We start from the raw sequence: 26,397 nt of genomic DNA, 5'->3' as shown, positions 1-26,397 counted from the left end.
CCGCTGTCTACTGTCATGTGGTGCTGAATGACAGATATCGCTATGCCGATATTGCTGCTGTCCATGGACCTGAAATGTACAATCTTCCCTATTTGCATATGTACGACCGTCCAAACTTGACCCCACACACATACACAAACATTAATGCTAATCGCTCACACACTTTCGAACATTGCACAACCTGCAACAAGACACTGAAAGATAATTTTATTCCACGTGTGTTTGTGTTTGAATAAAGACCCGAAGAATAAAATCAATGTGTGGATGTTGATTGGACAATGTATATGTGCTTTGCAGAAGCCATTTAAAAAAAAATTCCCTGTAGCGTATATTTTACTGGAGCATGATCAGATTGCTTTGTTTAAGAGAAACTATGCCGATTATAGCATGATAACTTTTATTTTTATTTTTAATAAGGCAATGTATATATGACCCCCTTTCAAAGAGTCGCTCATTTATCACTTTCTTGCACATATACAGTGCTTTCAGAAAGTGTTTATACCCCTTAACGTATTCTTCATTTTGTTTTCTTACAGCCTGAATTCCAAATGGATTAAATTATAGTTTTTTAAATCATCTCACCCAGCTGCAGACAACACCCCATAATGACAAAGTGAAAACATGTTTTAAATGTTTTTTTCAAATGTATTGAAAATGAAATTCAGAAATATCTAATTTACATAAGTATTCACAATACATGTTAGAATCACCTTTGGCAGCGATTAAAGCTGTGAGTCTTTCTGGGTAAGTCTCCAAAAGCTCTGCACCCTTGGATTGTACCATATTTGCATTACCACAATATATACAGTACCAGTCAAAAGTCTGGACACACCTACTCATTTAAGGGTTTTTCTTTAATTTTACAATTTTTTACATTTTAGAATAATAGTGAAGACATCAAAACTATGAAATAGCACAATTGGAATCATGTAGTAAGCAAAAAGTGTTAAACAAATCAAAATATATTTTATATTTGAGAATCTTCGAAGTTGCCATCCTTTTCCTTGACCACTTTGCACACTCTTGGCATTCTCTCCAACCTTTTCATGGAATGTTTTTCAATTAACAGGTGTACCTTCTTAAAAGTTAATTTGTGGAATTTCTTTCCTTCTTAAAGAGTTTGAGCCAACAGGTTGTGTTGTGACAAGGTAAGGATGGTTTACAGAAGATATCCCTATTTGGTAAAAGACCACGTCCATATTATGCCAAGAACAGCTCAAATAAGCAAAGAGAAACAACATCCCATCATTACTAAAGACACGAAGGTCAGTCAATACGGAACATTTTAAGAACTTTGAAAGTTTCTTCTAGTGCAGTCGCAAAAATCATGAAGCGCAATGATGAAACTGGCTCTCAGAGGAAGACCCAGAGTTACCTTTGCTGCAGAGGATAGGTTCAGTAGAGTGAACTGCACCTCAGATTGGAGCCCAAATAAATTCTTCACAGAGTTCAAGAAACACACACATCTCAACATGCACTGTTCAGAGGAGACTGCGTGAATCAGACTTTCATGGTCGAATTGCTCCATTGAAACCACTACTAAAGGACGGACACCAAAAATAAGAAGACTTGTTTGGGCCAAGAAACATGAGCAATGGACCTTAGACTGGTGGAAATCTGTCCTTTGGTCTGATGAGTCCAAATTCGAGATTTTTGCCTGTCAATGTGTGTGTAAAGAATCCAGGGTGTTTACTTGGGTCTAATCTTCATTATAAAACTATTTGTTGAATGGTTTAAAATCCATCAGAAGCTGAATAAGTCTTGACGGGGACAGAGCTTGTTTTGCCAAGGAAAGTGAAAAGGACTGAGGGAAAGTAAAATGGAAAATACATGGAAAGGAACATGGAAGAACCTCAAAGAACATTTAATTTTCAATGTGAAATGCATCTTATATTCCTGCCCTTACAGAAAAACCACATGATTTCAACTTACATTTTATGTGAGCACAAATTACATTTTGGAACACAACGTGATCACATTTTCACATGTGTAGTTTAATGTAATCACATGTTGCTTTACATGTTATCACATTATCTTCACATAAGATTACATTAAAACATGTTTTTGGTACACTTCCCGTGTTCACATGTGAAATTCATGTGTTTTTTGCGTAAACGCCCTGCAGTTCCACACTCAAGGATCTTAATAATGCTTTAAATGCACATGTATGATTGTGCATGTGTAATGGGTTGAAAACAAAGTCACTAAAAACAGACACCCATTTATTATTTATCCCCCCTAATTGTTTCTGTATTTGTCTTAATGGGATTTTCTACATACTTTAGCGTTAGCAGTCCATCAGGCCAATAGATGGCGATGTTGCACTGTTGGAGCAGGAGAAACAGCAAGTTTTGGCCAGGCGCTCACCATTCTGCAGAATAAGGACCAGAACATTACAGAGGTAAACTTTGTCTGTTCTTTTACTATTACAGGTATGTAACAGAACTTCAAACGTTCAAATATATACACAATATGTAATACCATGCTATTTAACAACTTTGTCCAGATATTATCACGTTAGGAAAGGTTTTGTTTTGGCTTTGTGTCGAACTGAGTGAGAAGAACGTGATTTATATTGAGTGAGAGTGTATGTTAGCTTGATGCTAGCTGAGGTTAAAAAAAACATTTACGAGTCACAAAGACTATGTTTACTGAGTAGCTGACTTGTACTGGATTTTGTCTAGGAGATTTTTTTTATCAAGAATCCATTTGTTAGGGATTTCTGAGTTGGTTTTACATGTTATTGGTTGTTTTGTGTAAAATTGTGCTCACTAGCTGGTAAAGTGGCCGAGCACGCTCAGTCTGGTGGACTTTTAGTGCATACAGTGAGAGAGAGACGATTTTCTGGAGGTGCCACTATCTTAAAGCTGAATGTATTGTTGTCACTTTTCTATAGAGGTAGCGGTATATAGAGAAACATTCAGTTATTTATGGTTTCATATATAGGTGTTTCTATTGAATTCTATTCTATTCTATTAATGACCTTCTTGATCCAAATCAGTCAGGTTTCAAGACTAGTCATTCAACTGAGACTGCTCTTCTCTGTATCACGGAGGCGCTCCGCACCGCTAAAGCTAACTCTCTCTCCTCTGCTCTCATCCTTCTAGACCTATCGGCTGCCTTCGATACTGTGAACCATCAGATCCTCCTCTCCACCCTCTCCGAGTTGGGCATCTCCGGCGCGGCCCACGCTTGGATTGCGTCCTACCTGACAGGTCGCTCCTACCAGGTGGCGTGGCGAGAATCTGTCTCCTCACCACGCGCTCTCACCACTGGTGTCCCCCAGGGCTCTGTTCTAGGCCCTCTCCTATTCTCGCTATACACCAAGTCACTTGGCTCTGTCATAACCTCACATGGTCTCTCCTATCATTGCTATGCAGACGACACACAATTAATCTTCTCCTTTCCTCCTTCTGATGACCAGGTGGTGAATCGCATCTCTGCATGTCTGGCAGACATATCAGTGTGGATGACGGATCACCACCTCAAGCTGAACCTCGGCAAGACGGAGCTGCTCTTCCTCCCGGGGAAGGACTGCCCGTTCTATGATCTCGCCATCACGGTTGACAACTCCATTGTGTCCTCCTCCCAGAGCGCTAAGAACCTTGGCGTGATCCTGGACAACACCCTGTCGTTCTCAACTAACATCAAGGCGGTGGCCCGTTCCTGTAGGTTCATGCTCTACAACATCCGCAGAGTACGACCCTGCCTCACACAGGAAGCAGCGCAGGTCCTAATCCAGGCACTTGTCATCTCCCGTCTGGATTACTGCAACTCGCTGTTGGCTGGGCTCCCTGCCTGTGCCATTAAACCCCTACAACTCATCCAGAACGCCGCAGCCCGTCTGGTGTTCAACCTTCCCAAGTTCTCTCACGTCACCCCGCTCCTCCGCTCTCTCCACTGGCTTCCAGTTGAAGCTCGCATCCGCTACAAGACCATGGTGCTTGCCTACGGAGCTGTGAGGGGAACGGCACCTCAGTACCTCCAGGCTCTGATCAGGCCCTACACCCAAACAAGGGCACTGCGTTCATCCACCTCTGGACTGCTCGCCTCCCTACCACTGAGGAAGTACAGTTCCCGCTCAGCCCAGTCAAAACTGTTCGCTGCTCTGGCTCCCCAATGGTGAAACACACTCCCTCACGACGCCAGGACAGCGGAGTCAATCACCACCTTCCGGAGACACCTGAAACCCCACCTCTTTAAGGAATACCTAGGATAGGATAAAGTAATCCTTCTCACCCCCCCCCCCTTAAAATATTTAGATGCACTATTGTAAAGTGGCTGTTCCACTGGATGTCATAAGGTGAATGCACCAATTTGTAAGTCGCTCTGGATAAGAGCGTCTGCTAAATGACTTAAATGTAAAATGTAAATGTATTGTATGAATGTGAAATACATTGTGGTTTTCATGTGAAACCGTACACTAAGACAGGGTTATTTTGTGGAACATTTTTTAATTCTGCTTTAGGTAAAGTGCATTTATGTTGTGTAATTTAAAGTGTGCACTTGTTTGATGTGAATATTTTCAAAGTACTAACAAGAAAATAGACAATTGAACAAGAGAAAAAAAAATTCTTCAAAATAAAGAAAGCGGCAGAACTTTGCAGACGTAAACATGTGTCCGTTCTTTTTACTATTGCAGGCCACCTCAGCTACACATGTACTCTGTCTGCACACGCATCCACGCATGCACATACACATGGACAAACACACACTAATGTTCTCTCTCTTGTGTTTGTCAGCAGTTCATCGTGGCCCTGTAGTTCGCCTCCTTCACCAAAGCTCTGTCAGGGACCTACATGAAGAGTGCCATCACTCAGAGACACTTTGACCTGTCCGGCTCTCTCATCGGTCTCATAGACGGCAGCTTTGAGATGGGTTTCAACAATAACATTGAGTTGCTTGAGAATTCATGTAGTAAAAACCAGATACAGACTACAGTATGATCCATTTTTTTTGTGGTTCAATCAGAGTCTGCTCTCAATACTGTCCACTTTTATAGTTGTTCCTATTAATTGATTGACTGGCGTTTGTCTATGACTCTACTGTCAAACCCCTAACATTGTTTTATTTGATGCTATGTTGTTGCAGCCTAGTATCCAAACTGATATGCCGTTCTTAGTTTAAAAAATAACAGTGTTTATAATTTGCTATTCCTGACTACTGCAGTGTTGTGGTTTCTTGCAGGTAACCTGCTGTTCCTGGCTGTGGTCAGCCATTTTGGGGCGAAGCTGCACCGGCCCAGGTTCATTGCTATGGGCTGTTTCCTCATGGCTGTAGGATCCTTCCTCACATGCCTGCCGCACTTCTTCATGGGACGGTAAAAAAACTGAAATACTGGTTAAACTTGTACTTGTAGAGATACTCCAATGCGGAGGATAGTTTCACTTTAAAAATAAAGAAATGTATCCAGTTGTTGATTAATCTCAGTTAACTTCGAACTAAAGTCTTGCATAATTGGTCAGCTGCTTGATTATGTTTTGGGGCCATACATGTTAAGAGAAGGGATTAACTTGTTATGGCTGCAATCCCGTTAACGGGATAAGTGTCATCAACAACTGCTGAATAGCATAGCGCTACATTCAATAAACATTACAAAAAAATATTTATATTTATATTCACACAGTTTAGCCTTTTGTTAATCCACCTGTCATGTCAGATTTTGAAATTAAGCTTTCCAAGTGTTTGTGTAAGTTTATCGATCGCTCGACAAAACATTAAGTACACTTAGCATCAAGTAGCTTGGTCACGAAAATCAGAAAAGCAATTCAATTAATCGTTTACCTTTGATGATCTTCGGATGTTTTCACTCACCAGACTCCCAGTTACACAACAAATGTTCCTTTTGTTCATTAACATTATTTTTATATCCAAAATACCTCCGTTTTGTTTGGCGCATTATGTTCAGAAATCCACAGGAAAGAGCGGTCACGACAACGCAGACAAATTCCAAATAGTTTCCATAATGTCCACAGAAACATGTCAAATGTTTTTTATAATCAATCCTCAGGTTGTTTTTAAAATATATAATCGATAATATATCAACCGCAAATGTCTTTCACAGTAGGCGAGGGAAAAGCAATAGCTGTCCAAACTCTGTTGCGCAAGCAAAACTCATGTGACCACTTGACGCGATGTTATCTTTCTGGCTCATTTTTCAAAATAAAAGCCCGAAACTATGTCTGAAGACTGTTGACACCTTGAGGAAGCGATAGGAAAGGGAATCTGGTTGATATCCCTTTAAATGGAGCAAAGGGAGCCTATGGCACATGGAGTTTTCAAAATAGAAGCCACTTCCTGTTTTGATTTTCCTCAGGGTTTCGCCTGCAATATCAGTTCTGTTATACTCACAGACAATATTAGAGTGTTTTCTATCCAATACTAATAATAATATGCATATATTAGGAACTAAGACTGAGGAGCTGGCCGTTTACAATGGGCACCTTTTCATCCAAGCTACTCAATACGGGCCCCTGCAGCCCTAAAAAGTTTGGACAACAAAGGCAAGGTATTGGAGTGGCCATCACAAAGTCCTGACCTCAAGCCTATAGAAAATGTGTGGGCAGAACTGAAAAAACGTGTGCGAGCAAGCAAACCTGTCTCAGTTACACCAGCTCTGTCAGGAGGAATGGGCCAAAATTCACACAACTTATTGTGGGAAGCTTTTGGAAGGCTACCCATAACGTTTGACCCAAGTTAAACAATTTAAAGGCAATGCTACCAAATACTAATTGAGTGTATGTAAACTTCTGACCCACTGGGAATGTGATGAAAGAAATACAAGATGAAATAAATCAATCTCTACTATTATTCTGACATTTCACATTCTTAAAATAAAGTGGTGATCCTAACTGACCTAAAACAGGGGATTTTTACTAGGATTAAATTTCAGGAATTGTTAAAAACTGAGTTTAAATGTATTTGGCGAAGGTGTATGTAAACTTCAGACTTCAACTGTATACAGTGTATATATACTGTATATATATATATATATATATATATATAATAAACTCAGCAAAAAAAGAAATGTCCTCTCACTGTCAATTGCGTTTATTTTCAGCAAACTTAACATGTGTAAATATTTGTATGAACATAACAAGATTCAACAACTGAGACATAAACTGAACCAGTTCCACAGAAATTTGACTAACAGAAATGGAATAATCAAAATCAACTGCATTAAGTACTGCAGTGCGTCTCTTCCTCATGGACGGCACCAATTTGCCAGTTCTTGCTGTACCTTGTTACCCCACTCTTCCACCTAGGTACCTGCAAGTTCCCAGACATTTCTGGGGGTAATGGCCCTAGCTCTCACCCTCCGATCCAACAGGTCCCAGATGTGCTCAATGGGATTGAGATCCGGGCTCTTCGCTGACCATGACAGAACACTGATATTCCTGTCTTGCAGGAAATCATGCACAGAACGAGCAGTATGGCTGGTGGCATTGTCATGCTGGAGGGTCATGTCAGGATGAGCCTGTAGGAAGTGTACCACATGAGGGAGGAGGATTTCTTCCCTGTAATACACAGCGTTGAGACTGCCTGCAATGACAACAAGCTTAGTCCGATGATGCTGTGACACACTGCATCAGACCATGACGGACCCTCCACTTCCAAATCGATATCGCTCCAGAGTACAGGCCTCGGTGTAACGCTCATTCCTTCCACGATTAACATAAATCTGACCATCATCCCTGGTGAGACGAAACCACGACTCGTCAGTGAAGAGCACTTTTTGGCAGTCCTTTCTGGTCCAGCGACGGTGGGTTTGTGCCCATAGGCGACGCTGTTGCCGGTGATGTCTAATGAGGACCTGCCTTACAACAGGCCTAGAAGCCCTCAGTTCAGCCTCTCAGCTTATTGCAGAAAGTCTGAGCACTGATGTAGGGATTGTGCGTGGGAAACATGGGAAACAGTGTTTAAACCCTTTACAATGAAGATCTGTGAAGTTGCTTAGCTTTTTACGAATTATCTTTGAAAGACAGGGTCCTAAAAAAATGTTTTTTTTTGCTGAGTTTATATATATATATATTTACAAATTCACCACATTCATAATTTTATATGGGAATCAAAAAGCTTTCATTAATGTTCACCATGTGCTGATGTGCCAGCACTGTCAACAGACCCCATTATGACATCACAATGTAACGGAAGCCTTGCCATGATATCATTGCTGGTTCCATCTGACAAGCAAAATTTCATTTCATGATAGATCTCTCACAGAGATAGGTTAAGTTCTTATTTTGAGAGTGTTAATATTTATCATCAATGGCTTATCGAGGGAGAAAATCAAGTGAGTTTGACAAACTCCAGAAGGAGAATTCACAGATGAAGAGCATCATCGAAAACCTGAGGAAGCAAAACATGGCTTTAAACCAACAGGATAACCAGGACAAGTTTTCAAGTTTTGTAAGGCTCATCAGTTTTTGAAACGTTTTTCCAAAAATATCACTGTTTATTTTGTGGTTTCATAGACATACAGTAGGCCTACATCCATAAAAATCTTTAGCTTAAAAGTTTTTCATGACACACTGTAGAAACTATTTTGCCTTCTTCACTTCTGCTATACATTTCATACTGTACCATTGTGATCCAGGGCTATCAGGAGAGCTACCCAATCGCAGAGGGCCATCGTGGCTTCATCAGTGATGCCAGACTTCTGCAGATGCAGAGAGCTGAGAGAGAGGCCATGGAAGCAAAGCAAAGAAAGATAAGTGCTATCCATGAGAATTATGTACGGACTGCTCTCATCGGTGTTGGCAGCACCTTCGCGCACCACTTCGTCCCCTCTATTCAGTGCATTCCGCGGCTGAAAGCTCCACCGAGGCCTTTGCCACGAAGGCTTGAGCACATAGCTCTGGCCCCACTGAAGAACATGGTGGGGGTGGACGGAGCCCAAGTTCGACCCGGATCTCACTCTCTGGAGTCCATCCAGGTAAATAAGTCATTCAGCAGCAGTAGCGTGTGGCCTGTTACCGTCCCTCCCACTGCAGCTCCCTCCAAGAGGGGCAAGAAGAAGAAGGGCAGGCGGGGAGTCAAAGCCCTGAAAGTCCAGTCGGACCAGGGCTGTGCTGACAACAACGGACCCATTGACCTGATGGAGGAGGTGAGGGACATCGAGGCTCACCTGAAGGAGGAGGACTGGAAGGTAAGATGGACTTTGAATTTATTGTAAATGTGAAAATTTGGAGTTATATACTTGGACTGATAAATTGCCAAAACAGATAGTGGTTCCATGTCTTAAAATCAAATCAATCACATGTGCCGAACACAACAAGTGTAGACCTTACCGTGAAACCAACAGTGCAGTTCAAGAAGAGTTAAGAAAATATTTACCAAATAAACTAAAGTAAAAAGTAATAATAATTAAAGTAACACAATGACATAACAATAACGAGGCTAAATACAGGGGGTATCGGTTTAAACAGCATGATAGTATAGATCCTAGAATACAGGATCTCTCTGTATTAGTTTATGTATATACTAGTTCTATATGTATTTCTATGATGGGAGCATTCTTTTCTGGTCTACCCCAAAGGGGTGAAGGCCATGGGCAGGAGAAGTTTGGGCTCGGCCATGTCCACGGGGGAAATAGCAACCAGCTCTCTGGGAAGCCTGAGCTCAGTGGATATGAACACCCCTGCGGAGCTCCGTGACTACTTGGATGTCGGGACCCCGGTCAAGTCGCTTGACAGCCCACCCAGGCCTGCTCCCCCTCCTACCAAGCCCAGGAGCAAACAGCCTCGGCCTATAAGGTTCCTTAGCCTGCCAAAGGCTGCCACCGGCTCAGGTCAGTCCCTCTCATTTATTCACACAAATGTAAATAAGACAGGGAGATGAAGCTTGGTAGAGTGATAGAAAGACAGTAGGAAGGGAAGGGACACAAATGGCTTTAGCCCAGGGATAAGACATTTTTCCACACTTGATTTGCCTGTTTCACAGTGAGATAACTTTTACTCAAGGCTAATTGGACCCTGTTTCTGAGCAGGGAGAGCACCAAAAATATATGTGCTAAATTTAAAATGATATCATAATGAACTAGTGTTAAAAGCTACAAACAGATATGGAAATGAGTAAATACATAAATAAATACATACAGTTCATAGAGAGATAGATGTCTGCTGTCAACCCATAGACAAGATGGCAGCCAGTAAGCCAAAGGGTCAAATTAAGAACCAGGCCAGATTGCAGCCCCTGTCCAACCCAGAGCAGGCCCTGACTAAGACCTTCAAGCTGCTCCACTCTGCCTCTGATGACTGGTGAGCATTCACTGTAGACAAGACCAATGGAGCTAGGCTAAAGGAAGCACAGTGTAGTGTACTTGGAAAAGTAGATTTGAGCTACAGAGCGTAGAAATTTCTGAAATTAAGAGACCAGAGTCCTAATTGATGAACATCATTATAATGTTTTTGGAAAATGTTGTGGAAAATGCTTACGTTTCTTTCACTGAATTGCAGGGAGAAGAAGATCGAGGGCTTGACCTTTCTCCGTGTGATGGCTCAGAACCACATGGACATACTGATGCCTAAACTCCATGATATCTGCCTTGCCATTATAAATGAGGTAGCTGTATTCATTCACTGCCCTATTCATTCATCTGCACAAATCTGCTACATTTGGAGAACAAGTCAAATTATTGTGTCATGTTTCTGATGTTCGTGGGTTGTTCTGCTCAACATTAATAGCTGGTCCTGTGTGTGTTATTATGATTCAGGTGAAGAACCTGCGCTCTGCAGTGTCCTGTGCTGCCATGGCCACACTGGGTGACATGTACGTCCACCTCCAGAGGGCCATGGACAGTGAGGTGGAGGGGACGGCACGCGTGCTGCTGCACAAAACCAGCGAGGCCAACGCCTTCATCCGGCAGGGCGCCAACTTTGCCCTGGGTCACATGGTGCAGAGCTGCACCCCTACACGTGTCATGAATGCCCTGCTGGTCGGTGGGCTGAGGTAAAGAGGGAGAGGGGTCAATTAACGCTCACTAAGGGGTAGATCCGGACTTCCACAAACTATCCCATTATCCAAGCCTCAAAATAAAGAAGATTGAAATACTGCTAGTTTTGAATTAAACTGCCCTTTTCATCAGCATGCTAGGTTATTCCACAACACTTCCGGCAGCAACTCACCCCAACGCTAGACGTCACCATTTGAATGGAATCACATTTTTTTGTTATGTCTTATACTTCCTTGTGTTGTGTACTTCTTATTTTACCATTGCGCTATTTAGATTATTTTTAGCCCTTGGTGGAGAGGTACTGTCTACTGATGTGTGCTAGCCTTTGGGGAGTAACAAGTCATTTATAAACATTTATAAAGTATATATAGTGAACACTTTAGATTAGGGGCTATTAATGAGGCACTGAGGTGTACACACATTCATAAATGCACTCATTAATAAATACACAATTTGTGACATTTATAAATACATTTATAAATATGTATATAAATGGTGAGTCAAACCATTAATCAACCATTAACAAATGCCTTGACAGTAACTCCTTTATAACTGGTTTATAGTACATTAGTAGTACATTATTAATCATTTACAAATTGTGAACATACTATGATCAAACACCTCATGAACAAATCATTTAAAATAGCATTTTTAAATGTGTCAATAACTATTTCTAGATTTCTTATTGACATTTACAAAGGTAGCAATAATGTTTCATAAATGGTAAGTAAACTCTTTACAAACAGTTTATAAATGGTATATTAAGTGACCTTAATATAAAGTCTTACCGAACATTTTGATCCATCGATGAGACTTCATCAATACAATCCATTATCATTCATCTCCTAACTCATGTATCTCTATGACATATAACTGATGTGCTCTGTTATTCCTTCCTCAGCCACCGTAACGCTGCGGTGAGGAGCTGCACTGCTCAGCACCTGGAGAGACTGGCTGAGGTCATGGGGGCGGCTCGTCTCCTGTCGGGGAAGAAAGACCTCACTGACCGTTTCTTGATTGCCGTCAGTAAACTGGCTGTGGACCCTGCACAGGAAGTCAGGTGGGAAGTTCCTCCTGTAAAGTAGCTTGCTTCAACATAACAGTTAAGGCCGGAATTCAATCCATGGCTCGCTATAGCACTAGATCGCCGACAATGCAGCTTTTAAAGGTCATTTAGTCTTGAGTCAACATCTGCAGCGTTTACCACGAATACAAATTGAAATTGACTTTAAAAGCCACATTGTCGTCTGTCTACAGCATCTATGCTAAAGGGTGTCATGGATTGAATTGCGGATTTTAGGTATTCCAAAACAACCACAGATTCTCTTGGAGGGGAATAGTAATTGAAAACAAAAAGGAAAAATTATAAACACAAATAAGTTCTACGTGGCATAGGAATATCCAAGTCCAGGCACCCATGTGGGTTTGAAAGTTAAAAAGCCAAAAGCTAAGCCGGGATGTTTGGCCGGGAGGGATGTTCTTCTCCCATCGCCAACTAGTGACCTCCTGTGGTGGGCGGGGTGCAATGCACGCTGACATGGTCGCCAGGTGTATGGTGTTTCCTCCGACACATTGGTGCTTCCAGGTTAAGCGGGCATTGTGTCAAGAAGCAGTGCGGCTTGGCTGGGTTGTGTTTCGGAGGACGCATGGCTCTCGACCTTCGCCTCTCCAGAGTCCTTACGGGAGTTGCAGCGATGGGACAAGATTGTAACTACCTATTGGATACCACGAAATTGGGGTAAAAATTACAAATGTAAATGAGTCCAAATAGTCAGTACCTGATTCAGTTTCCTTCCATCTGTTTGGTGCCTAATGAAGACAACCCTACTTGATCACAATGGTCTGAGCCAAGTGTTGTGCAGATTCGCTAAGATTTTCATAATAACGAATGGTTAAAACCCAGTTGTTATATTGTTGAGATGATTTGTAGATCAGGTAATGCGGTACATTGCTCAAACTGACCCTCTTGCAAATTCTACCTAATGTATGTCTTATTTTTTCTCAGGTTGCCATCAATTAAGTACTGTTTTTAATCACAGACAGCAGAAATGATTTGATATGTTGCACGTTTAAGATGATATTCATATCTTTTGTCCACAGGCATCATGGTCGCAATATCTTGAGCAACATGGCCACTAATGGCGACTTTCCTAAAATGTGGGACAAATTCGCTCCGAGGAAAGAGAGAATCCTTGAGGGAGGTCATCTCAAAGGTTAACCTCAAAGAAAGGTACATTCTCTCTGGATGATTAGAAGAAGTGTAACAAATGAGCTGATATGATTACAGAAATCCAATCCCACTGGGCAGACATCAGATCAATGTCTAGTTTTGATTTAAATTTGGGAACTCAACCAAAATGAGAAATCAACCAAAAATGCTGGTTAAAAGTTAAAAGGTGGTTGAAAAAAATCCAATTGAGTTTTCAGCGTTGATTCACCGTCATCACATAGATTTTCTTGTTGTTGAAATGAGGTGGAAAAGTTTATTCAACCAGTTTTGGCCCAAAGGGATGAATTTAATATACTTGTCACAACTCTTACCGAAGGTGGCTCCCCTTCCCGTTCGGGTGGCGCTCGGCGGTCGTCGTCACCGGCCTACTAGATGCCACTGATTCTTTCCTCCCCCTCTTTGTCTGTTTATTGGTTACACCTGTTGTGTATTTGCTGATTAGTTTGGCTTTATTAGCCAGCCGACCCGCCTGCTCTTTGTGCGGGATTGTTTTGTGTAACTTGTGTGCACGTCTGTGGGTTACGTGTTTCCCATTTTGTGGGTTTTGCTGCACAGTTTAAGTCCCCATGTTTGGGCCGTTGTTTTGTTGTACGCCCTGTGTTTTCGTGGGGTTGGCTTATGTTCGCCGTTTTGTGCATTAAATTAGCACTACCCTGAACTCTGCTTCCTGCGCCTGACTTCTCACCCACTACACCCAGAATGTTACAATACTGTAAGATTATATCTTTCTGTCTTTTCTCTTTTTCAACAGGAATATCTGAATCATCCCCAACTTGACTATATATTTGTATGTAAATATTTGCACATTTCCCAACTTGACTATTATCCCCTCCAGTCCCCAAACTCCAATATTTTCTCTCATTCCAAGAAATTTGACACTATCATCCAACCCCCATGTAAATGCATCTTTAAACTGCATTGACTCCTTGTCCAAGTCCTGAATCCACTATAAGGCCATATGAACCACATTCAAAGCACTAAATTACCTTTCCTCGAAGCTCCTATCTGATCTACCAGCTCAATAGTGGTCTACTGAAACCATACTCACCATCTCAGGGGGTGCTCAGATCATCAACCACTGACCTCCAAACCATCCTCAAAAACAGCAGTCCTCTTTTGGAGACAGATTGGTCAGTGCTCCTGTATGGCACCAACATTGTGGATTTTCATCCAATACTTCTGGACTATGGGAACATTCTTTGGACAATAAAATGAGGTAAAATGGAAGCTGGCTACAGTCTCAGTTTTATCCTACAAGACAGTGTGAGGATGTGTAACAACAATACCTGTGGTTTAACTTGATGATCAGGGCCAGATTACCGAATGGGCACGCAGGGCACCTGCTCTCTCTTTCTCTCTCTCGGAGGACCTGAGCCCTAGGACCATGCCTCAACTCTCTAGAGACAGTAGGAGTGGTGGAGATACTCTTAATGATCGGCTATGAAAAGCCAACTGACATTTACTCCTGAGGTGCTGACTTGCTTCACCCCCGACAACTATTGTGTTTATTATTATTTGACCATGCTGGTCATTTATGAACATTTGAACATCTTGGCCATGTTCTGTTATAATCTCCAGCCTAACCCAGCCTAAAACCTCAAACAGCAAGCAATGCAGGTGTAGAACCACAGTGGCTAGGAAAAACTCCCTAGAAAGGCCAAAACCTAGGAAGAAACCTAGAGAGGAACCAGGCTATGTGGGGTGGCCAGTCCTCTTCTGGCTGTGCCGGGTGGAGATTATAACAGAACATGGCCAAGATGTTCAAATGTTCATAAATGACCAGCATGGTCGAATAATAATAAGGCAGAACAGTTGAAACTGGAGCAGCAGCACGGTCAGGTGGACTGGGGACAGCAAGGAGTCATCATGTCAGGTAGTCCTGGGGCATGGTCCTAGCGCTCAGGTCCTCCGAGAGAGAGAAAGAAAGAGAGAATTAAAGAGAGCATATGTGGGGTGGCCAGTCCTCTTCTGGCTGTGCCAGGTGGAGATTATAACAGAACATGGCCAAGATGTTAAAATGTTCATAAATGACCAGCATGGTCGAATAATAATAAGGCAGAACAGTTGAAACTGGAGCAGCAGCACGGCCAGGTGGACTGGGGAAATGTCAGGTAATCCTGGGGCATGGTTCTAGGGCTCAGGTCCTCCGAGAGAGAGAAAGAAAGAGAGAAGGAGAGAATTAGAGAATGCACACTTACATTCACACAGGACACCGAATAGGACAGGAGAAGTACTCCAGATATAACAAACTGACCCTAGCCCCCCGACACATAAACTACTGCAGCATAAATACTGAGACAGGAGGCTGAGACAGGAGGGGTCAGGAGACACTGTGGCCCCATCCGAGGACACCACCGGACAGGGCCAAACAGGAAGGATATAACCCCACCCACTTTGCCAAAGCACAGCCCCCACACCACTAGAGGGATATCTTCAACCACCAACTTACCATCCTGAGACAAGGCTGAGTATAGCCCACAAAGATCTCTGCCATGGCACAACCCAAGGGGGGGGGTGCCAACCCAGACAGGATGACCACATCAGTGAATCAACCCACTCAGGTGACGCACCCCTTCCAGGGACGGCATGAGAGAGCCCCAGTAAGCCAGTGACTCAGCCCCTGTAATAGCGTTAGAGGCAGAGAATCCCAGTGGAAAGAGGGGAACCGGCCAGGCAGAGACAGCAAGGGCGGTTCGTTGCTCCAGAGCCTTTCCGTTCACCTTCCCACTCCTGGGCCAGACTACACTCAATCATATGACCCACTGAAGAGATGAGTCTTCAGTAAAGACTTAAAGGTTGAGACCGAGTTTGCGTCTCTGACAGGGGTGGGCAGACCGTTCCATAATTATGGAGCTCCATAGGAGAAAGCCCTGCCTCCAGCTGTTTGCTTAGAAATTCTAGGGACAATTAGGAGGCCTGCATCTTGTGACCGTAGCGTACGTGTAGGTATGCACGGCAGGTCCAAATCAGAGAGATAGGTAGGAGCAAGCCCATGTAAAGCTTTGTAGGTTAGCAGTAAGACCTTGAAATCAGCCCTTGTTTTAACAGGAAGCCAGTGTAGAGAGGCTAGCACTGGAGTAATATGATCAAATGTTTTGGTTCTAGTCAGGATTCTAGCAGCCGTATTTAGCACTAACTGAAGTTTATTTAGTGCTTTATCCGGGTAGCCAGAAAGTAGAGCATTGCAGTAGTCTAACCTAGAAGTGACAAAAGCATGGATTCATTTTTCTGCATCATTTTTGGGCAGAAAGTTTCTGATTTTTGCAATGTTACGTAGATGGAAAAAAGCTGTCCCTGAAATGGTGTTGATATGTTCTTCAAAAGAGAGATCATGGTCCAGAGTAACGCCAAGGTCCTTCACAGTTTTATTTGAGACGACTGTACAACCATTAAGATTAATTGTCAGATTCAACAGAAGATCTCTTTGTTTCTTGGGACCTAGAACAAGCATCTCTGTTTTGTCTGAGTTTAAAAGTAGAACGTTTGCAGCATCCACTTCCTTATGTCTGAAACACATGCTTCTAGCAAGGGCAATTTTGGGGCTTCACCATGTTTCATTGAAATGTACAGCTGTGTGTCATCCGCATAGCAGTGAAAGTTAACATTATGTTTTCGAATAACATCCCCAAGAGGTAAAATATATAGTGAAAACGATAGTGGTCCTAAAACGGAACCTTGAGGAACAGCGAAATTTACAGTTGATTTGTCAGAGTACAAACCATTCAAGGAGACAAACTGATATCTTTCGGACAGATAAGATCTAAACCAGGCCAGAACTTGTCCGTGAAGACCAATTTGGGTTTCCAATCTCTCCAAAAGAATGTGGTGATCGATGGTATAAAAGCAACACTAAGGTCTAGGAGCACGAGGACAGATGCAGAGCCTCGGTCCGATGCCATTAAAATGTAATTTACCACCTCCACAAGTGCCGTCTCAGTGCTATGCTGGGGTCTAAAACCAGACTGAAGCATTTAGTATACATTGTTTGTCTTCAGGAAGGCAGTGAGTTGCTGCGCAACAGCCTTTTCTAAAATTTTTGAGAGGAATGGAGGATTCGATATAGGCTGATAGTTTTTTATATTTTCTGGGTCAAGGTTTGGCTTTTTCAAGAGAGGCTTTATTACTGCCACTTTTAGTGAGTTTGTTACACATCCGGTGGATAGAGAGCCGTTTATTATGTTCAACATAGGAGGGCCAAGCACAGGAAGCAGCTCTTTCAGTAGTTTAGTTGGAATAGGGTCCAGTATGCAGCTTGAAGGTTTAGAGGCCATGATTATTTTCAGCATTGTGTCAAGAGATATAGTACTAAAACACTTGAGCGTCTCTCTTGATCCTAGGTCCTGGCAGAGTTGTGCAGACTCAGGACAACTGAGCTTTGAAGGGATACGCAGATTTAAAGAGGAGTCCGTAATTTGTTTTCTAATAATCATAATCTTTTCCTCAAAGAAGTTCATGAATTTATCACTGCTGAAGTGAAAGTCATCCTCTCTTGAGGAATGCTGCTTTTTAGTTAGCTTTGCGACAGTATCAAAAAGGAATTTCGGATTGTTCTTATTTTCCTCCATTAAGTTAGAAGAATAGGATGATCGAGCAGCAGTAAGGGCTCTTCGGTACTGCACGGTACTGTCTTTCCAAGCTAGTCGGAAGACTTACAGTTTGGTGTGGCGCCATTTCCGTTCCAATTTTCTGGAAGCTTGCTTCAGAGCTCGGGTATTTTCTGTGTACCAGGGAGGTAGTTTCTTATGAGAAATGTTTTTAGTTTTTAGGGGTGCAACTGCATCTAGGGTATTGCGCAAGGTTACATTGAGTTCCTCAGTTAGGTGGTTAACTGATTTTTGTCCTCTGGCATCCTTGGGTAGACAGAGGGAATCTGGAAGGACATCAAGGAATCTTTGTGTTGTCTGAGAATTTATAGCACGACTTTTGATGTTCCTTGGTTGGGGTCTGAGCAGATTATTTGTTGCAATTGCAAACTTAATAAAATGGTGGTCCGATAGTCCAGGATTATGAGGAAAAACATTAAGATCCACAACATTTATTCCATGGGACAAAACTAGGTCCAGCGTATGACTGTGACAATGAGTGGGTCCAGAGACATGTTGGACAAAACCCACTGAGTCGATGATGGCTCCGAAAGCCTTTTGGAGTGGGGCTGTGGACTTTTCCATGTGAATATTAAAGTCACCAAAGATTAGAATATTATCTGCTATGACTACATGGTCCGATAGGAATTCAGGGAACTCAGTGAGGAACGCTGTATATGGCCCAGGAGGCCTGTAAACAGTAGCTATAAAAAGTGATTGAGTAGGCTGCATAGATTTCATAACTAGAAGCTCAAAAGACGAAAACGTCATTTTTTTTTTTTTTTTGGGGGTTAATTGAAATTTGCTATCGTAAATGTTAGCAACACCTCCGCCTTTGCGGGATGCACAGGGGATATGGTCACTAGTGTAGCCAGGAGGTGAGGCCTCATTTAACACAGTAAATTCATCAGGCTTAAGCCATGTTTCAGTCAGGCCAATCGCATCAAGATTATGATCAGTGATTAGTTCATTGACTATAATTGCCTTTGAAGTAAGGGATCTAACATTAAGTAGCCATATTTTGAGATGTGAGGTATCATGATCTCTTTCAATAATGACAGGAATGGAGGTGGTCTTTATCCTAGTGAGATTGCTAAAGCGAACACCGCCATGTTTAATTTTGCCCAACCTAGGTCGAGGCACAGACACGGTCTCAATGGCGATAGCTGAGCTGACTACACTGACTGTGCTAGTGTCAGACTCCACTATGCTGGCAGGCTGGCTAACAGCCTGCTGCCTGGTCTGCACCCTATTTCATTGTGGAGCTAGAGGCGTTAGAGCCCTGTCTATGTTGGTAGATAAGATGAGAGCACCCCTCAAGCTAGGATGGAGTCCGTCACTCCTCAGCAGGTCAGGCTTGGTCCTGTTTGTGGGTGAGTCCCAGAAAGAGGGCCAATTATCTACAAATCTTTTGGGAGGGGCAGAAAACAGTTTTCAACCAGCGATTGAGTTGTGAGACTGCTGTAGAACTCATCACTCCCCCTAACTGGGAGAGTGGGGGCCAATTACTCGATGCCGACATCTTTCTAGCTGATTTACACGCAGAAGCTATGTTTGCGCTTGGTGATCTCTGACTGTTTCATCCTAACATCGTTGGTGCCGACGTGGATAACAATATCTCTATACTCTCTACACTCACCAGTTTTAGCTTTAGCCAGCACCATCTTCAGATTAGCTTTAACGTCGGTAGCCCTGCCCCCTGGTAAACAGTGTATGATCGCTGGATGATTCGTTTTAAGTCTAATACTGCGGGTAATGGAGTCGCCAATGACTAGAGTTTTCAATTTGTCAGAGCTAATGGTGGGAAGCTTCGGCGTCTCAGACCCCGTAACGGGAGGAGTAGAGACCAGAGAAGACTCGGCCTCTGACTCCGACTCGCTGCTTAATGGGGAAAGCCGGTTGAAAGTTTCTGTCGGCTGAATGAGCGACACCGGTTGAGCGTTCCTACAGCATTTCCTTCCAGAAACCATGAGAAAGTTGTCCGGCTGCGGGGACTGTGCCAGGGGATTTATACTACTATCTGTACTTACTGGTGGCACAGACGCTGTTTCACTCCATAACATTTTAGCTATATGTCTTGTTTAATGCCTGGTTGGAAAAAATGAAAAAGACTGTAGCTCCTAAAGACATGATGGGCCACCACTTGGGTATAAGCACTATATGGTCCTGTAGCCTACTTTGTCACATGTAAACAAGTTTAGGATGCCAAATGTTACCAAACATCCTACGCTTCCATTAGTCCCAGTCAAACCTATCTTGACCTTTATCAACCCTACTGCATTTACATTTTACATTTAAGTCATTTAGCAGACGCTCTTATCCAGAGCGACTTGCATATGCCCTTTAGCTTTCATTTCAATTTCATTTTATTGTATTTTGTTTGGGACGGTACAAGAAACTTAAAAAAATGATTATGATTTTTTCATAACAATGGAATTTTACTTCTCTGTTGCTCAATACTGTATGCTATTCGCACACAGTTGTCTGTTGTAGATCTGGAACCACTGACAGAATAGCGGAGTATCTGTGGCCACATGATAAAACACTAGTCTGGCATCAGTAGTCTGAAAATAGGAGGAAACCAGTTGGACATGTACATCAACATATGGCAGTTGACATTAATATAGTCAAAAACTCATCCTAGATGTCTCACACTTTTAGAATGAACTTGTTCCTTTGGCCAGGATCCAATTTTCCCACGGAGCTGGTGTGTAAAGGACCATATAAAATCATCTGAATGAGGCTTATTCATGATTCAGTGGGATTATAGCATAGTTGAATTCCATTTAATTTCCAATGAGTTTAAGAAATTAATGGAAAGCCATGTACTGATTGTATTTGTATGTTATGAATCACTACTTGAATATGTACAAAAACAGTTTGTTGATTTAGTGTGTCAGTTTTGTGGAGGTCCAAAATGAATGTAAAATCCAGACAGTTGAGGAATGACACGCAGTATGACATGAGCGATACCAAAAACATAGCTACTGCAGTCAGTTTACAACCAGGAGTTTTTCTTTTTTAAATTTGTTTATTGCTTAAACACAAATTTTAACACAGCATAAACCAATAATGAGCAAATTAGAAATGAAAGCAGTGGTAGGTTTTATGGGGAAAACATTCAATCAAATCACATACACATGGTTAGCAGATGTTAATGCGAGTGTAGCGAAATGCTTGTGCTTCTAGTTCCGACCGTGCAGTAATATCTAACAAGTAATCTAACCATTTCACAACTACCTCATACACACAAGTGTAAAGGAATGAATAAGAATATGTACATATAAATATATGGATGAGCGATGGCCAAACGGCATAGGCAAGATGCAGTAGATGGTATAGAGTACAGTATATACATATGAGATGAGTAATATAAGGTATGTAAACATTATATAAAGTGGCATTGTTTAAAGTGACTAGTGATGCATTTATTACATCATATTTGTAATTATTTAAGTGGCTAGAGATTGAGTCAGTATGTTGGCAGCAGCCACTCAATGTTAGTGATGGCTGGTTAACAGTCTGATGGCCTTGAGATAGAAGCTGTTTTTCAGTCTCTCGGTCACAGCTTTGATGCAGCTGTATTGACCTCGCCTTCTGGATGATAGCAGGGTGAACAGGCAGTGGCTCGGGTGGTTGTTGTCCTTGATGTACTTTATGGCCTTCCTGTAACATCGGCAGCATGCTCTCGATTGTGCATCTGTAGAAGTTTGTGAGTGCTTTTGGTGACAAGCCGAATTTCTTCTGCCTCCTGAGGTTGAAGAGGCGCTGCTGCGCCTTCTTCACGATGCTGTCTGTGTGGGTGGACCAATTCAGTTTGTCTGTGATGTGTATGCCGAGGAACTTAAAACTTGCTACCCTCTCCACTACTGTTCCATCGATGTGGATAGGGGGGTGTTCCCTCTGCTGTTTCCTGAAGTTCACAATCATCTCCTTAGTTTTGTTGACGTTAAGTGTGAGGTTATTTTCCTGACACCACACTCCGAGGGCCCTCACCTCCTCCCTGAAGGCCGTCTCGACGTTGTTGGTAATCATGCCTACCACTGTTGTGTCGTCCACAAACTTGATGATTGATTTGGAGGCTTGTGTGGCCACACAGTCGTGGGTGAACAGGCAGTACAGGAGAGGGCTCAGAACGCACCCTTGTGGGGCCCCAGTGTTGAGGATCAGCGGGGTGGAGATGTTGTTGCCTACCCTCACCACCTGGGGGCGGCCCGTCAGGAAGTCCAGTACCCAGTTGCACAGGGCGGGGTCTCGAGCTTAATGACGAGCTTGGAGGGCACTATGGTGTTAAATGCCGAGCTGTAGTCGATGAACAGCATTCTCACATAGGTATTCCTCTTGTCCAGATGGGTTAGGGCAGTGTGCAGTGTGGTTGAGATTGCATAGTCTGTGGACCTATTTGGGCGGTAAGCAAATTGGAGTGGGTCTAGGGTGTCAGGTAGGGTGGAGGTGATATGGTCCTTGACTAGTCTCTCAAAGCACTTCATGATGACGGAAGTGAGTGCTACGGGGCAAGAAAGTGATGCTGGGGAAACATTATCTCGGCGCAGCAAACTCTGCCCAGTCAGTCACTCTGACAACAACTCGCTCCCTGTTCTCACCAAACCCCTCGGATAACCGAAGCAGTCCTCCTATCCTCTCCTCCCTAGTAACCCGCCATCTACCCCAGGATCCCACCGAATTGACTAACGCAATGGCCGCTTGGTACAACTGCCTCCTCCTAAAGAATAGGACCCGGACAGATCACGAGAAGGAAAACCTGGACCGTTTCAACGTGAGATCCGTCATCCACAATAGAGTTTATGTAATGATAGGACCCCAGGACAGTCCCTTCACCAGACCCATGTACGTGGAGTTGACGCACTACCACCATCTCGACGCCCTATTAGCCATGATCGCGTGCTACGTCTACCCGACAGTGAAAAGCTTGTACGACTTTCCTGTGAGACACGTGCAATTTGCAGCAGCGCAGCGAGTCGTCCACACATCGTGATCAGCTGTCAATTGCAGGGAGGAGAGGACAAGAGTAAGGGAAAGAAAAGCCAAGCCAAGAGACATCATGACAAGAGAAGCCTAAAAGTAAAGAAGATGATCGTTATCACAGTACATCCACCAGTACTGACCTGGACCTTGGACCCATAGGCACGTTCAGTGAGCCTTCTATTGTGTATGTGTATCTATCCCTACGTCTGTCTCTCTGTCATTACGATGCAGGGCATACCGCGCAGTGTTTCTTAATACCACATAGGAGGATAGTTGTTACACTCGCTAAAGAGTAGCAGTAGCAATCTGCATTAATTTCCATGTTGTAGTGACAGGCTGAAGTTAGTGTTTACACTGGGAGGGAAATTTAGTCAGTCTTGCCAAGCTACTTTCCCAATTCACTCTGCGAACCGGGGATATGTGATGAATGCAATACATCTAACAATTGCGAGAGTGATTCAGTGGCATAAAGTGTAGTTACAGAGAGAGTTTGAGAGAGAAGACAATAGCAAATGAAATGTGCCCCATGAGCATTTGGGTATTCATTTTAAAAAATGCCCCGCACCCCATATGCCTAACCCAAACTAACCGTGGGATGGAGTTTGATCGTGACACCTAGTGAATGTGTCACATTCTACCAGCCAATTGTAGGCCTGTATCTCTTTGACTCAACTCATTGTTCATTTCACACTTGTAATGATGTCAGAGGAGAGTGGTATAGAAACCGACAACAGTGAGCTCAGCCCGGTAGGATACACATGATTATATCCTACGTTACACACACCTTGTTTATACAACATGCTAATCATAATATTTAATCTTGTATGGTTATGACGCTAATCTCCACACCACAGGCATCTACCATAACCCTGAGCCATTCTGTAGGTAAACAAATAGATTGTGAATGACTATTTCAATCATGTTTCATGCATTGTTATACCATGTCTATGTGATATTTCTATCCCATGCATATAATACACATCTCAGGAGAGCGATTACATACTATCCTCTGACAGAGAGGGACCTGAAAACCCTGTGGTACAACAAGAGCGTCCACTGGTGCCCCCGGAGGTCCTCAACCATGCACAACCTCAACCTCATCCAGCATTGCCTCCTCTTCCCCAGCTGAACAAAAAGATGACATGGTAGATCTGGAAATGTATAAGGTGATGACACTTTGCCTGTGTGTATGACCTCTTGTTAATGTGATTATTTGTCTTTCTCTCAAGTACATGGCCGATGATGAGGAAGAGCAGGGGGATGACGATGTTCCAATGTAGTGAGGACTAAGGAGAAGAACACGTTTTATTCCTTTCTGGGCTCAATAAAGTTTATGTTCTTTGGAAATGAATGCTGCCCCTGCTTCTCTGGTTGTGGACAGTTACGGTTTGGGTATGGATTTATTGACAAAGTGAACACTTGTAATGTACTCTGTCAATAAATGTGAATGATCATTCAGTTTCAGAAATACTTTGTCTTTATTCACATATTGATGACTACAACACAAGGACTTTTGAAATGACATAGTGAAACAGGGATAGAACAGTGACTAGATATGCTACCAACTTCCATCTGTAGTAATCTACAGATTTCTTGGCGACTCTGTGACACGCGGTGGACCTTCCATGTCTTCATCCCCGACGCTCGGGTTCGCTTGCATCACGGAACAGGGTCGAGTTGCAAAGGTGAATTTTTCAACCATGCTGATGTAGGACAGTACACTTGTGATCTCGGAGAAGCGTGCACTTGTCCCTATCGTAAACCCCAATGTATCAAACGTCACCTTGAATCTCTTTCCCTTGGCAGTCACAATCTTGAACAGGTATCCCAAACTCTTGTTATCCATATAATGCATAATGCTGCACCTGGGTCGGCGTACAGTTTTTCCTTAATTCGTAGATTCTGTATCACTTCGCGGTGCTCAGGTGGCCTTTTGGAACTGCCGTATGAAGCTCCCCACCATGCACCTTTCAGCACCTTTATCATGTAATACATCTCTTCCACTATATGTGTCACAGAAAAGTAGTCAATTATTTTCCTCTGTCTAGGCAGCAAGTGCCCTTCTCCCAGTTTACAAACGAGATCTATTATGTCAATAGGATTTGAAAAATCAACTTGTATCAAGTCGTGACGGATGAACACACCAAATGTCATGACTGCGTTGTTGGTCTTCACCGTAACCGAACCCATTCCTCCAGGCACGTCACCAAAGTGTGCTGCGATGACAATATCTCCAGCGCGAATCTTAGGTGTATCCATGAAAGAGCTAATCTGCTCTTCAGAGACCGAGCCCCACCAGCGCTCACCCAGCCATTCTAAAAATGAAAGCCGTGATCTGTTCAATAGTGACCAATTAAGCTTGCACTGTTTTTGTCTCGCATCCTCCTCAGCACGAATCGTGTCGTCAACCTCGTCGTCGTCGTAAACCTCGTCGTCATCCAGAAGGTTGTTTTTGGAATTGTATTGGTGACGAGTTTCGGCTTCGTGGTCCCTGGTATCCTCCAAGTCATCACCCAGAGTTGTGTTCATGCTCATCGTGGTACCACTCTTCGTGTTCATGCTCATCGTCCTCTTGCCAGTATCCGGGATCATCCTCACACATCAAATCATCGTATTCACTGGACCTTGTTGCTTGCCAAGCTCTCTCGGAATCGGGCGAGTTGGAGGCTGAAGACTTGAATGCTTGTGGTGTAACACTGTTCCCACTTGCATCTACTTTGCATTAACAAAACTGCACATGAGGCCTCTTGACGCAAACAACTGTCTCATAATGGTTCCCATGATTCTCCAAAATAAATCCCCTTGTTAGACACCTGTAAACCGTTACAACTGTATTCAAGCCAGCGGTCGGTGTAGTATGTATATATATTTACACCCAAACAATCTGCTGCTGCTTGAATCTCCACTTCAGTCGCCCAACCAGCTAGAGAGCTCCTTTTGGATTTGATTATATATTCTGACACTGAACGGTAACCCATTCTCAAAATGCTCCTATATGTACCATCGTTGCTTTCTAGCTGCTTCACCACGACTTTTTGAATTGTTCCATGATACTCATCTGTACCACACACCACTTCACTGATCGCTCTGAAGAAACTATTTCCGTCTCCTTTTATTTTCACACTCTTACAAGGAGCCCCTAACTCACCAGCAGCTGTAAGAATTACAGACTGCTACTTGCACTGCACCTTCAGCCTCTTGCATAGAAGCTGTGCAACTGCAGCTCTAAAAGGGTTGAGCTGCAGCTCTCTACATGTGTTACCACTAACAAACTCAATGTCTGAGTCATCATTCCCCTTTCTCGTATCATAATACCTGAGTGTATCGAAACACGCTGATGTAACATATGCCATTATTCACTATTCTGCATTGGAGTGCCTTTGCTACTGTCATTACTTTAGTCATTAATATATTGTGTTGGGCCCGTATCACCAAGGACCCCTGCATCCTGTACCGAATGTTTCCATATTGCCTGAGTTGTGGACTGTGTGCGTTTTGGGTATGGATTTTAAACCGCCCCCCCTTCCAAGACTAACTTCCCTGGTTGTGGACAGTTCATTAACCCTCCTGCTGTCCTCGGGTCGTGTTGACCCTCCCGCTGTCCTTGGGTCATTTTGACCCCACCCAGTGTTGACCCTTCTGCT

General features: G+C 43.1%; 1 protein-coding gene across 6 annotated transcripts; it reads left to right on the top strand.

Moving 5' to 3' along the window:
- Window positions 1-3,663: 3,663 nt before the first annotated feature.
- Window positions 3,664-24,211, top strand: LOC118369891 (TOG array regulator of axonemal microtubules protein 1-like). Of its 6 annotated transcripts, XR_008095027.1 has the most exons (9): window positions 3,664-5,320; window positions 8,597-9,148; window positions 9,539-9,790; window positions 10,458-10,563; window positions 10,715-10,950; window positions 11,856-12,014; window positions 13,055-13,184; window positions 23,741-23,898; window positions 23,983-24,211. XR_008095027.1 is itself a non-coding variant. In XM_052498358.1 (8 exons), exons 4-7 carry the CDS (start codon window positions 10,495-10,497, stop codon window positions 13,170-13,172), a joined length of 582 nt encoding a protein of 193 aa, XP_052354318.1. In that variant the 5' UTR covers window positions 3,664-5,320; window positions 8,597-9,148; window positions 9,539-9,790; window positions 10,458-10,494; the 3' UTR covers window positions 13,173-13,184; window positions 23,741-24,211. The 6 variants fall into 6 exon arrangements, 5 of the variants coding, with proteins under 5 accessions (XP_052354318.1, XP_052354316.1, XP_052354317.1 ...); XM_052498358.1 differs by having other exon boundaries at window positions 23,741-24,211; XM_052498356.1 differs by lacking the exons at window positions 23,741-23,898; window positions 23,983-24,211 and adding an exon at window positions 13,936-14,426.
- The last annotated feature ends 2,186 nt before the right edge of the window (window positions 24,212-26,397 follow it).

Source organism: Oncorhynchus keta, chromosome 36, assembly GCF_023373465.1.
Source record: "Oncorhynchus keta strain PuntledgeMale-10-30-2019 chromosome 36, Oket_V2, whole genome shotgun sequence".
NCBI lineage: Eukaryota > Metazoa > Chordata > Actinopteri > Salmoniformes > Salmonidae > Oncorhynchus > Oncorhynchus keta.
The sequence above is the reverse complement of the archived record's forward strand: the minus strand, read 5'-3'. Positions and strand labels throughout refer to the sequence as shown.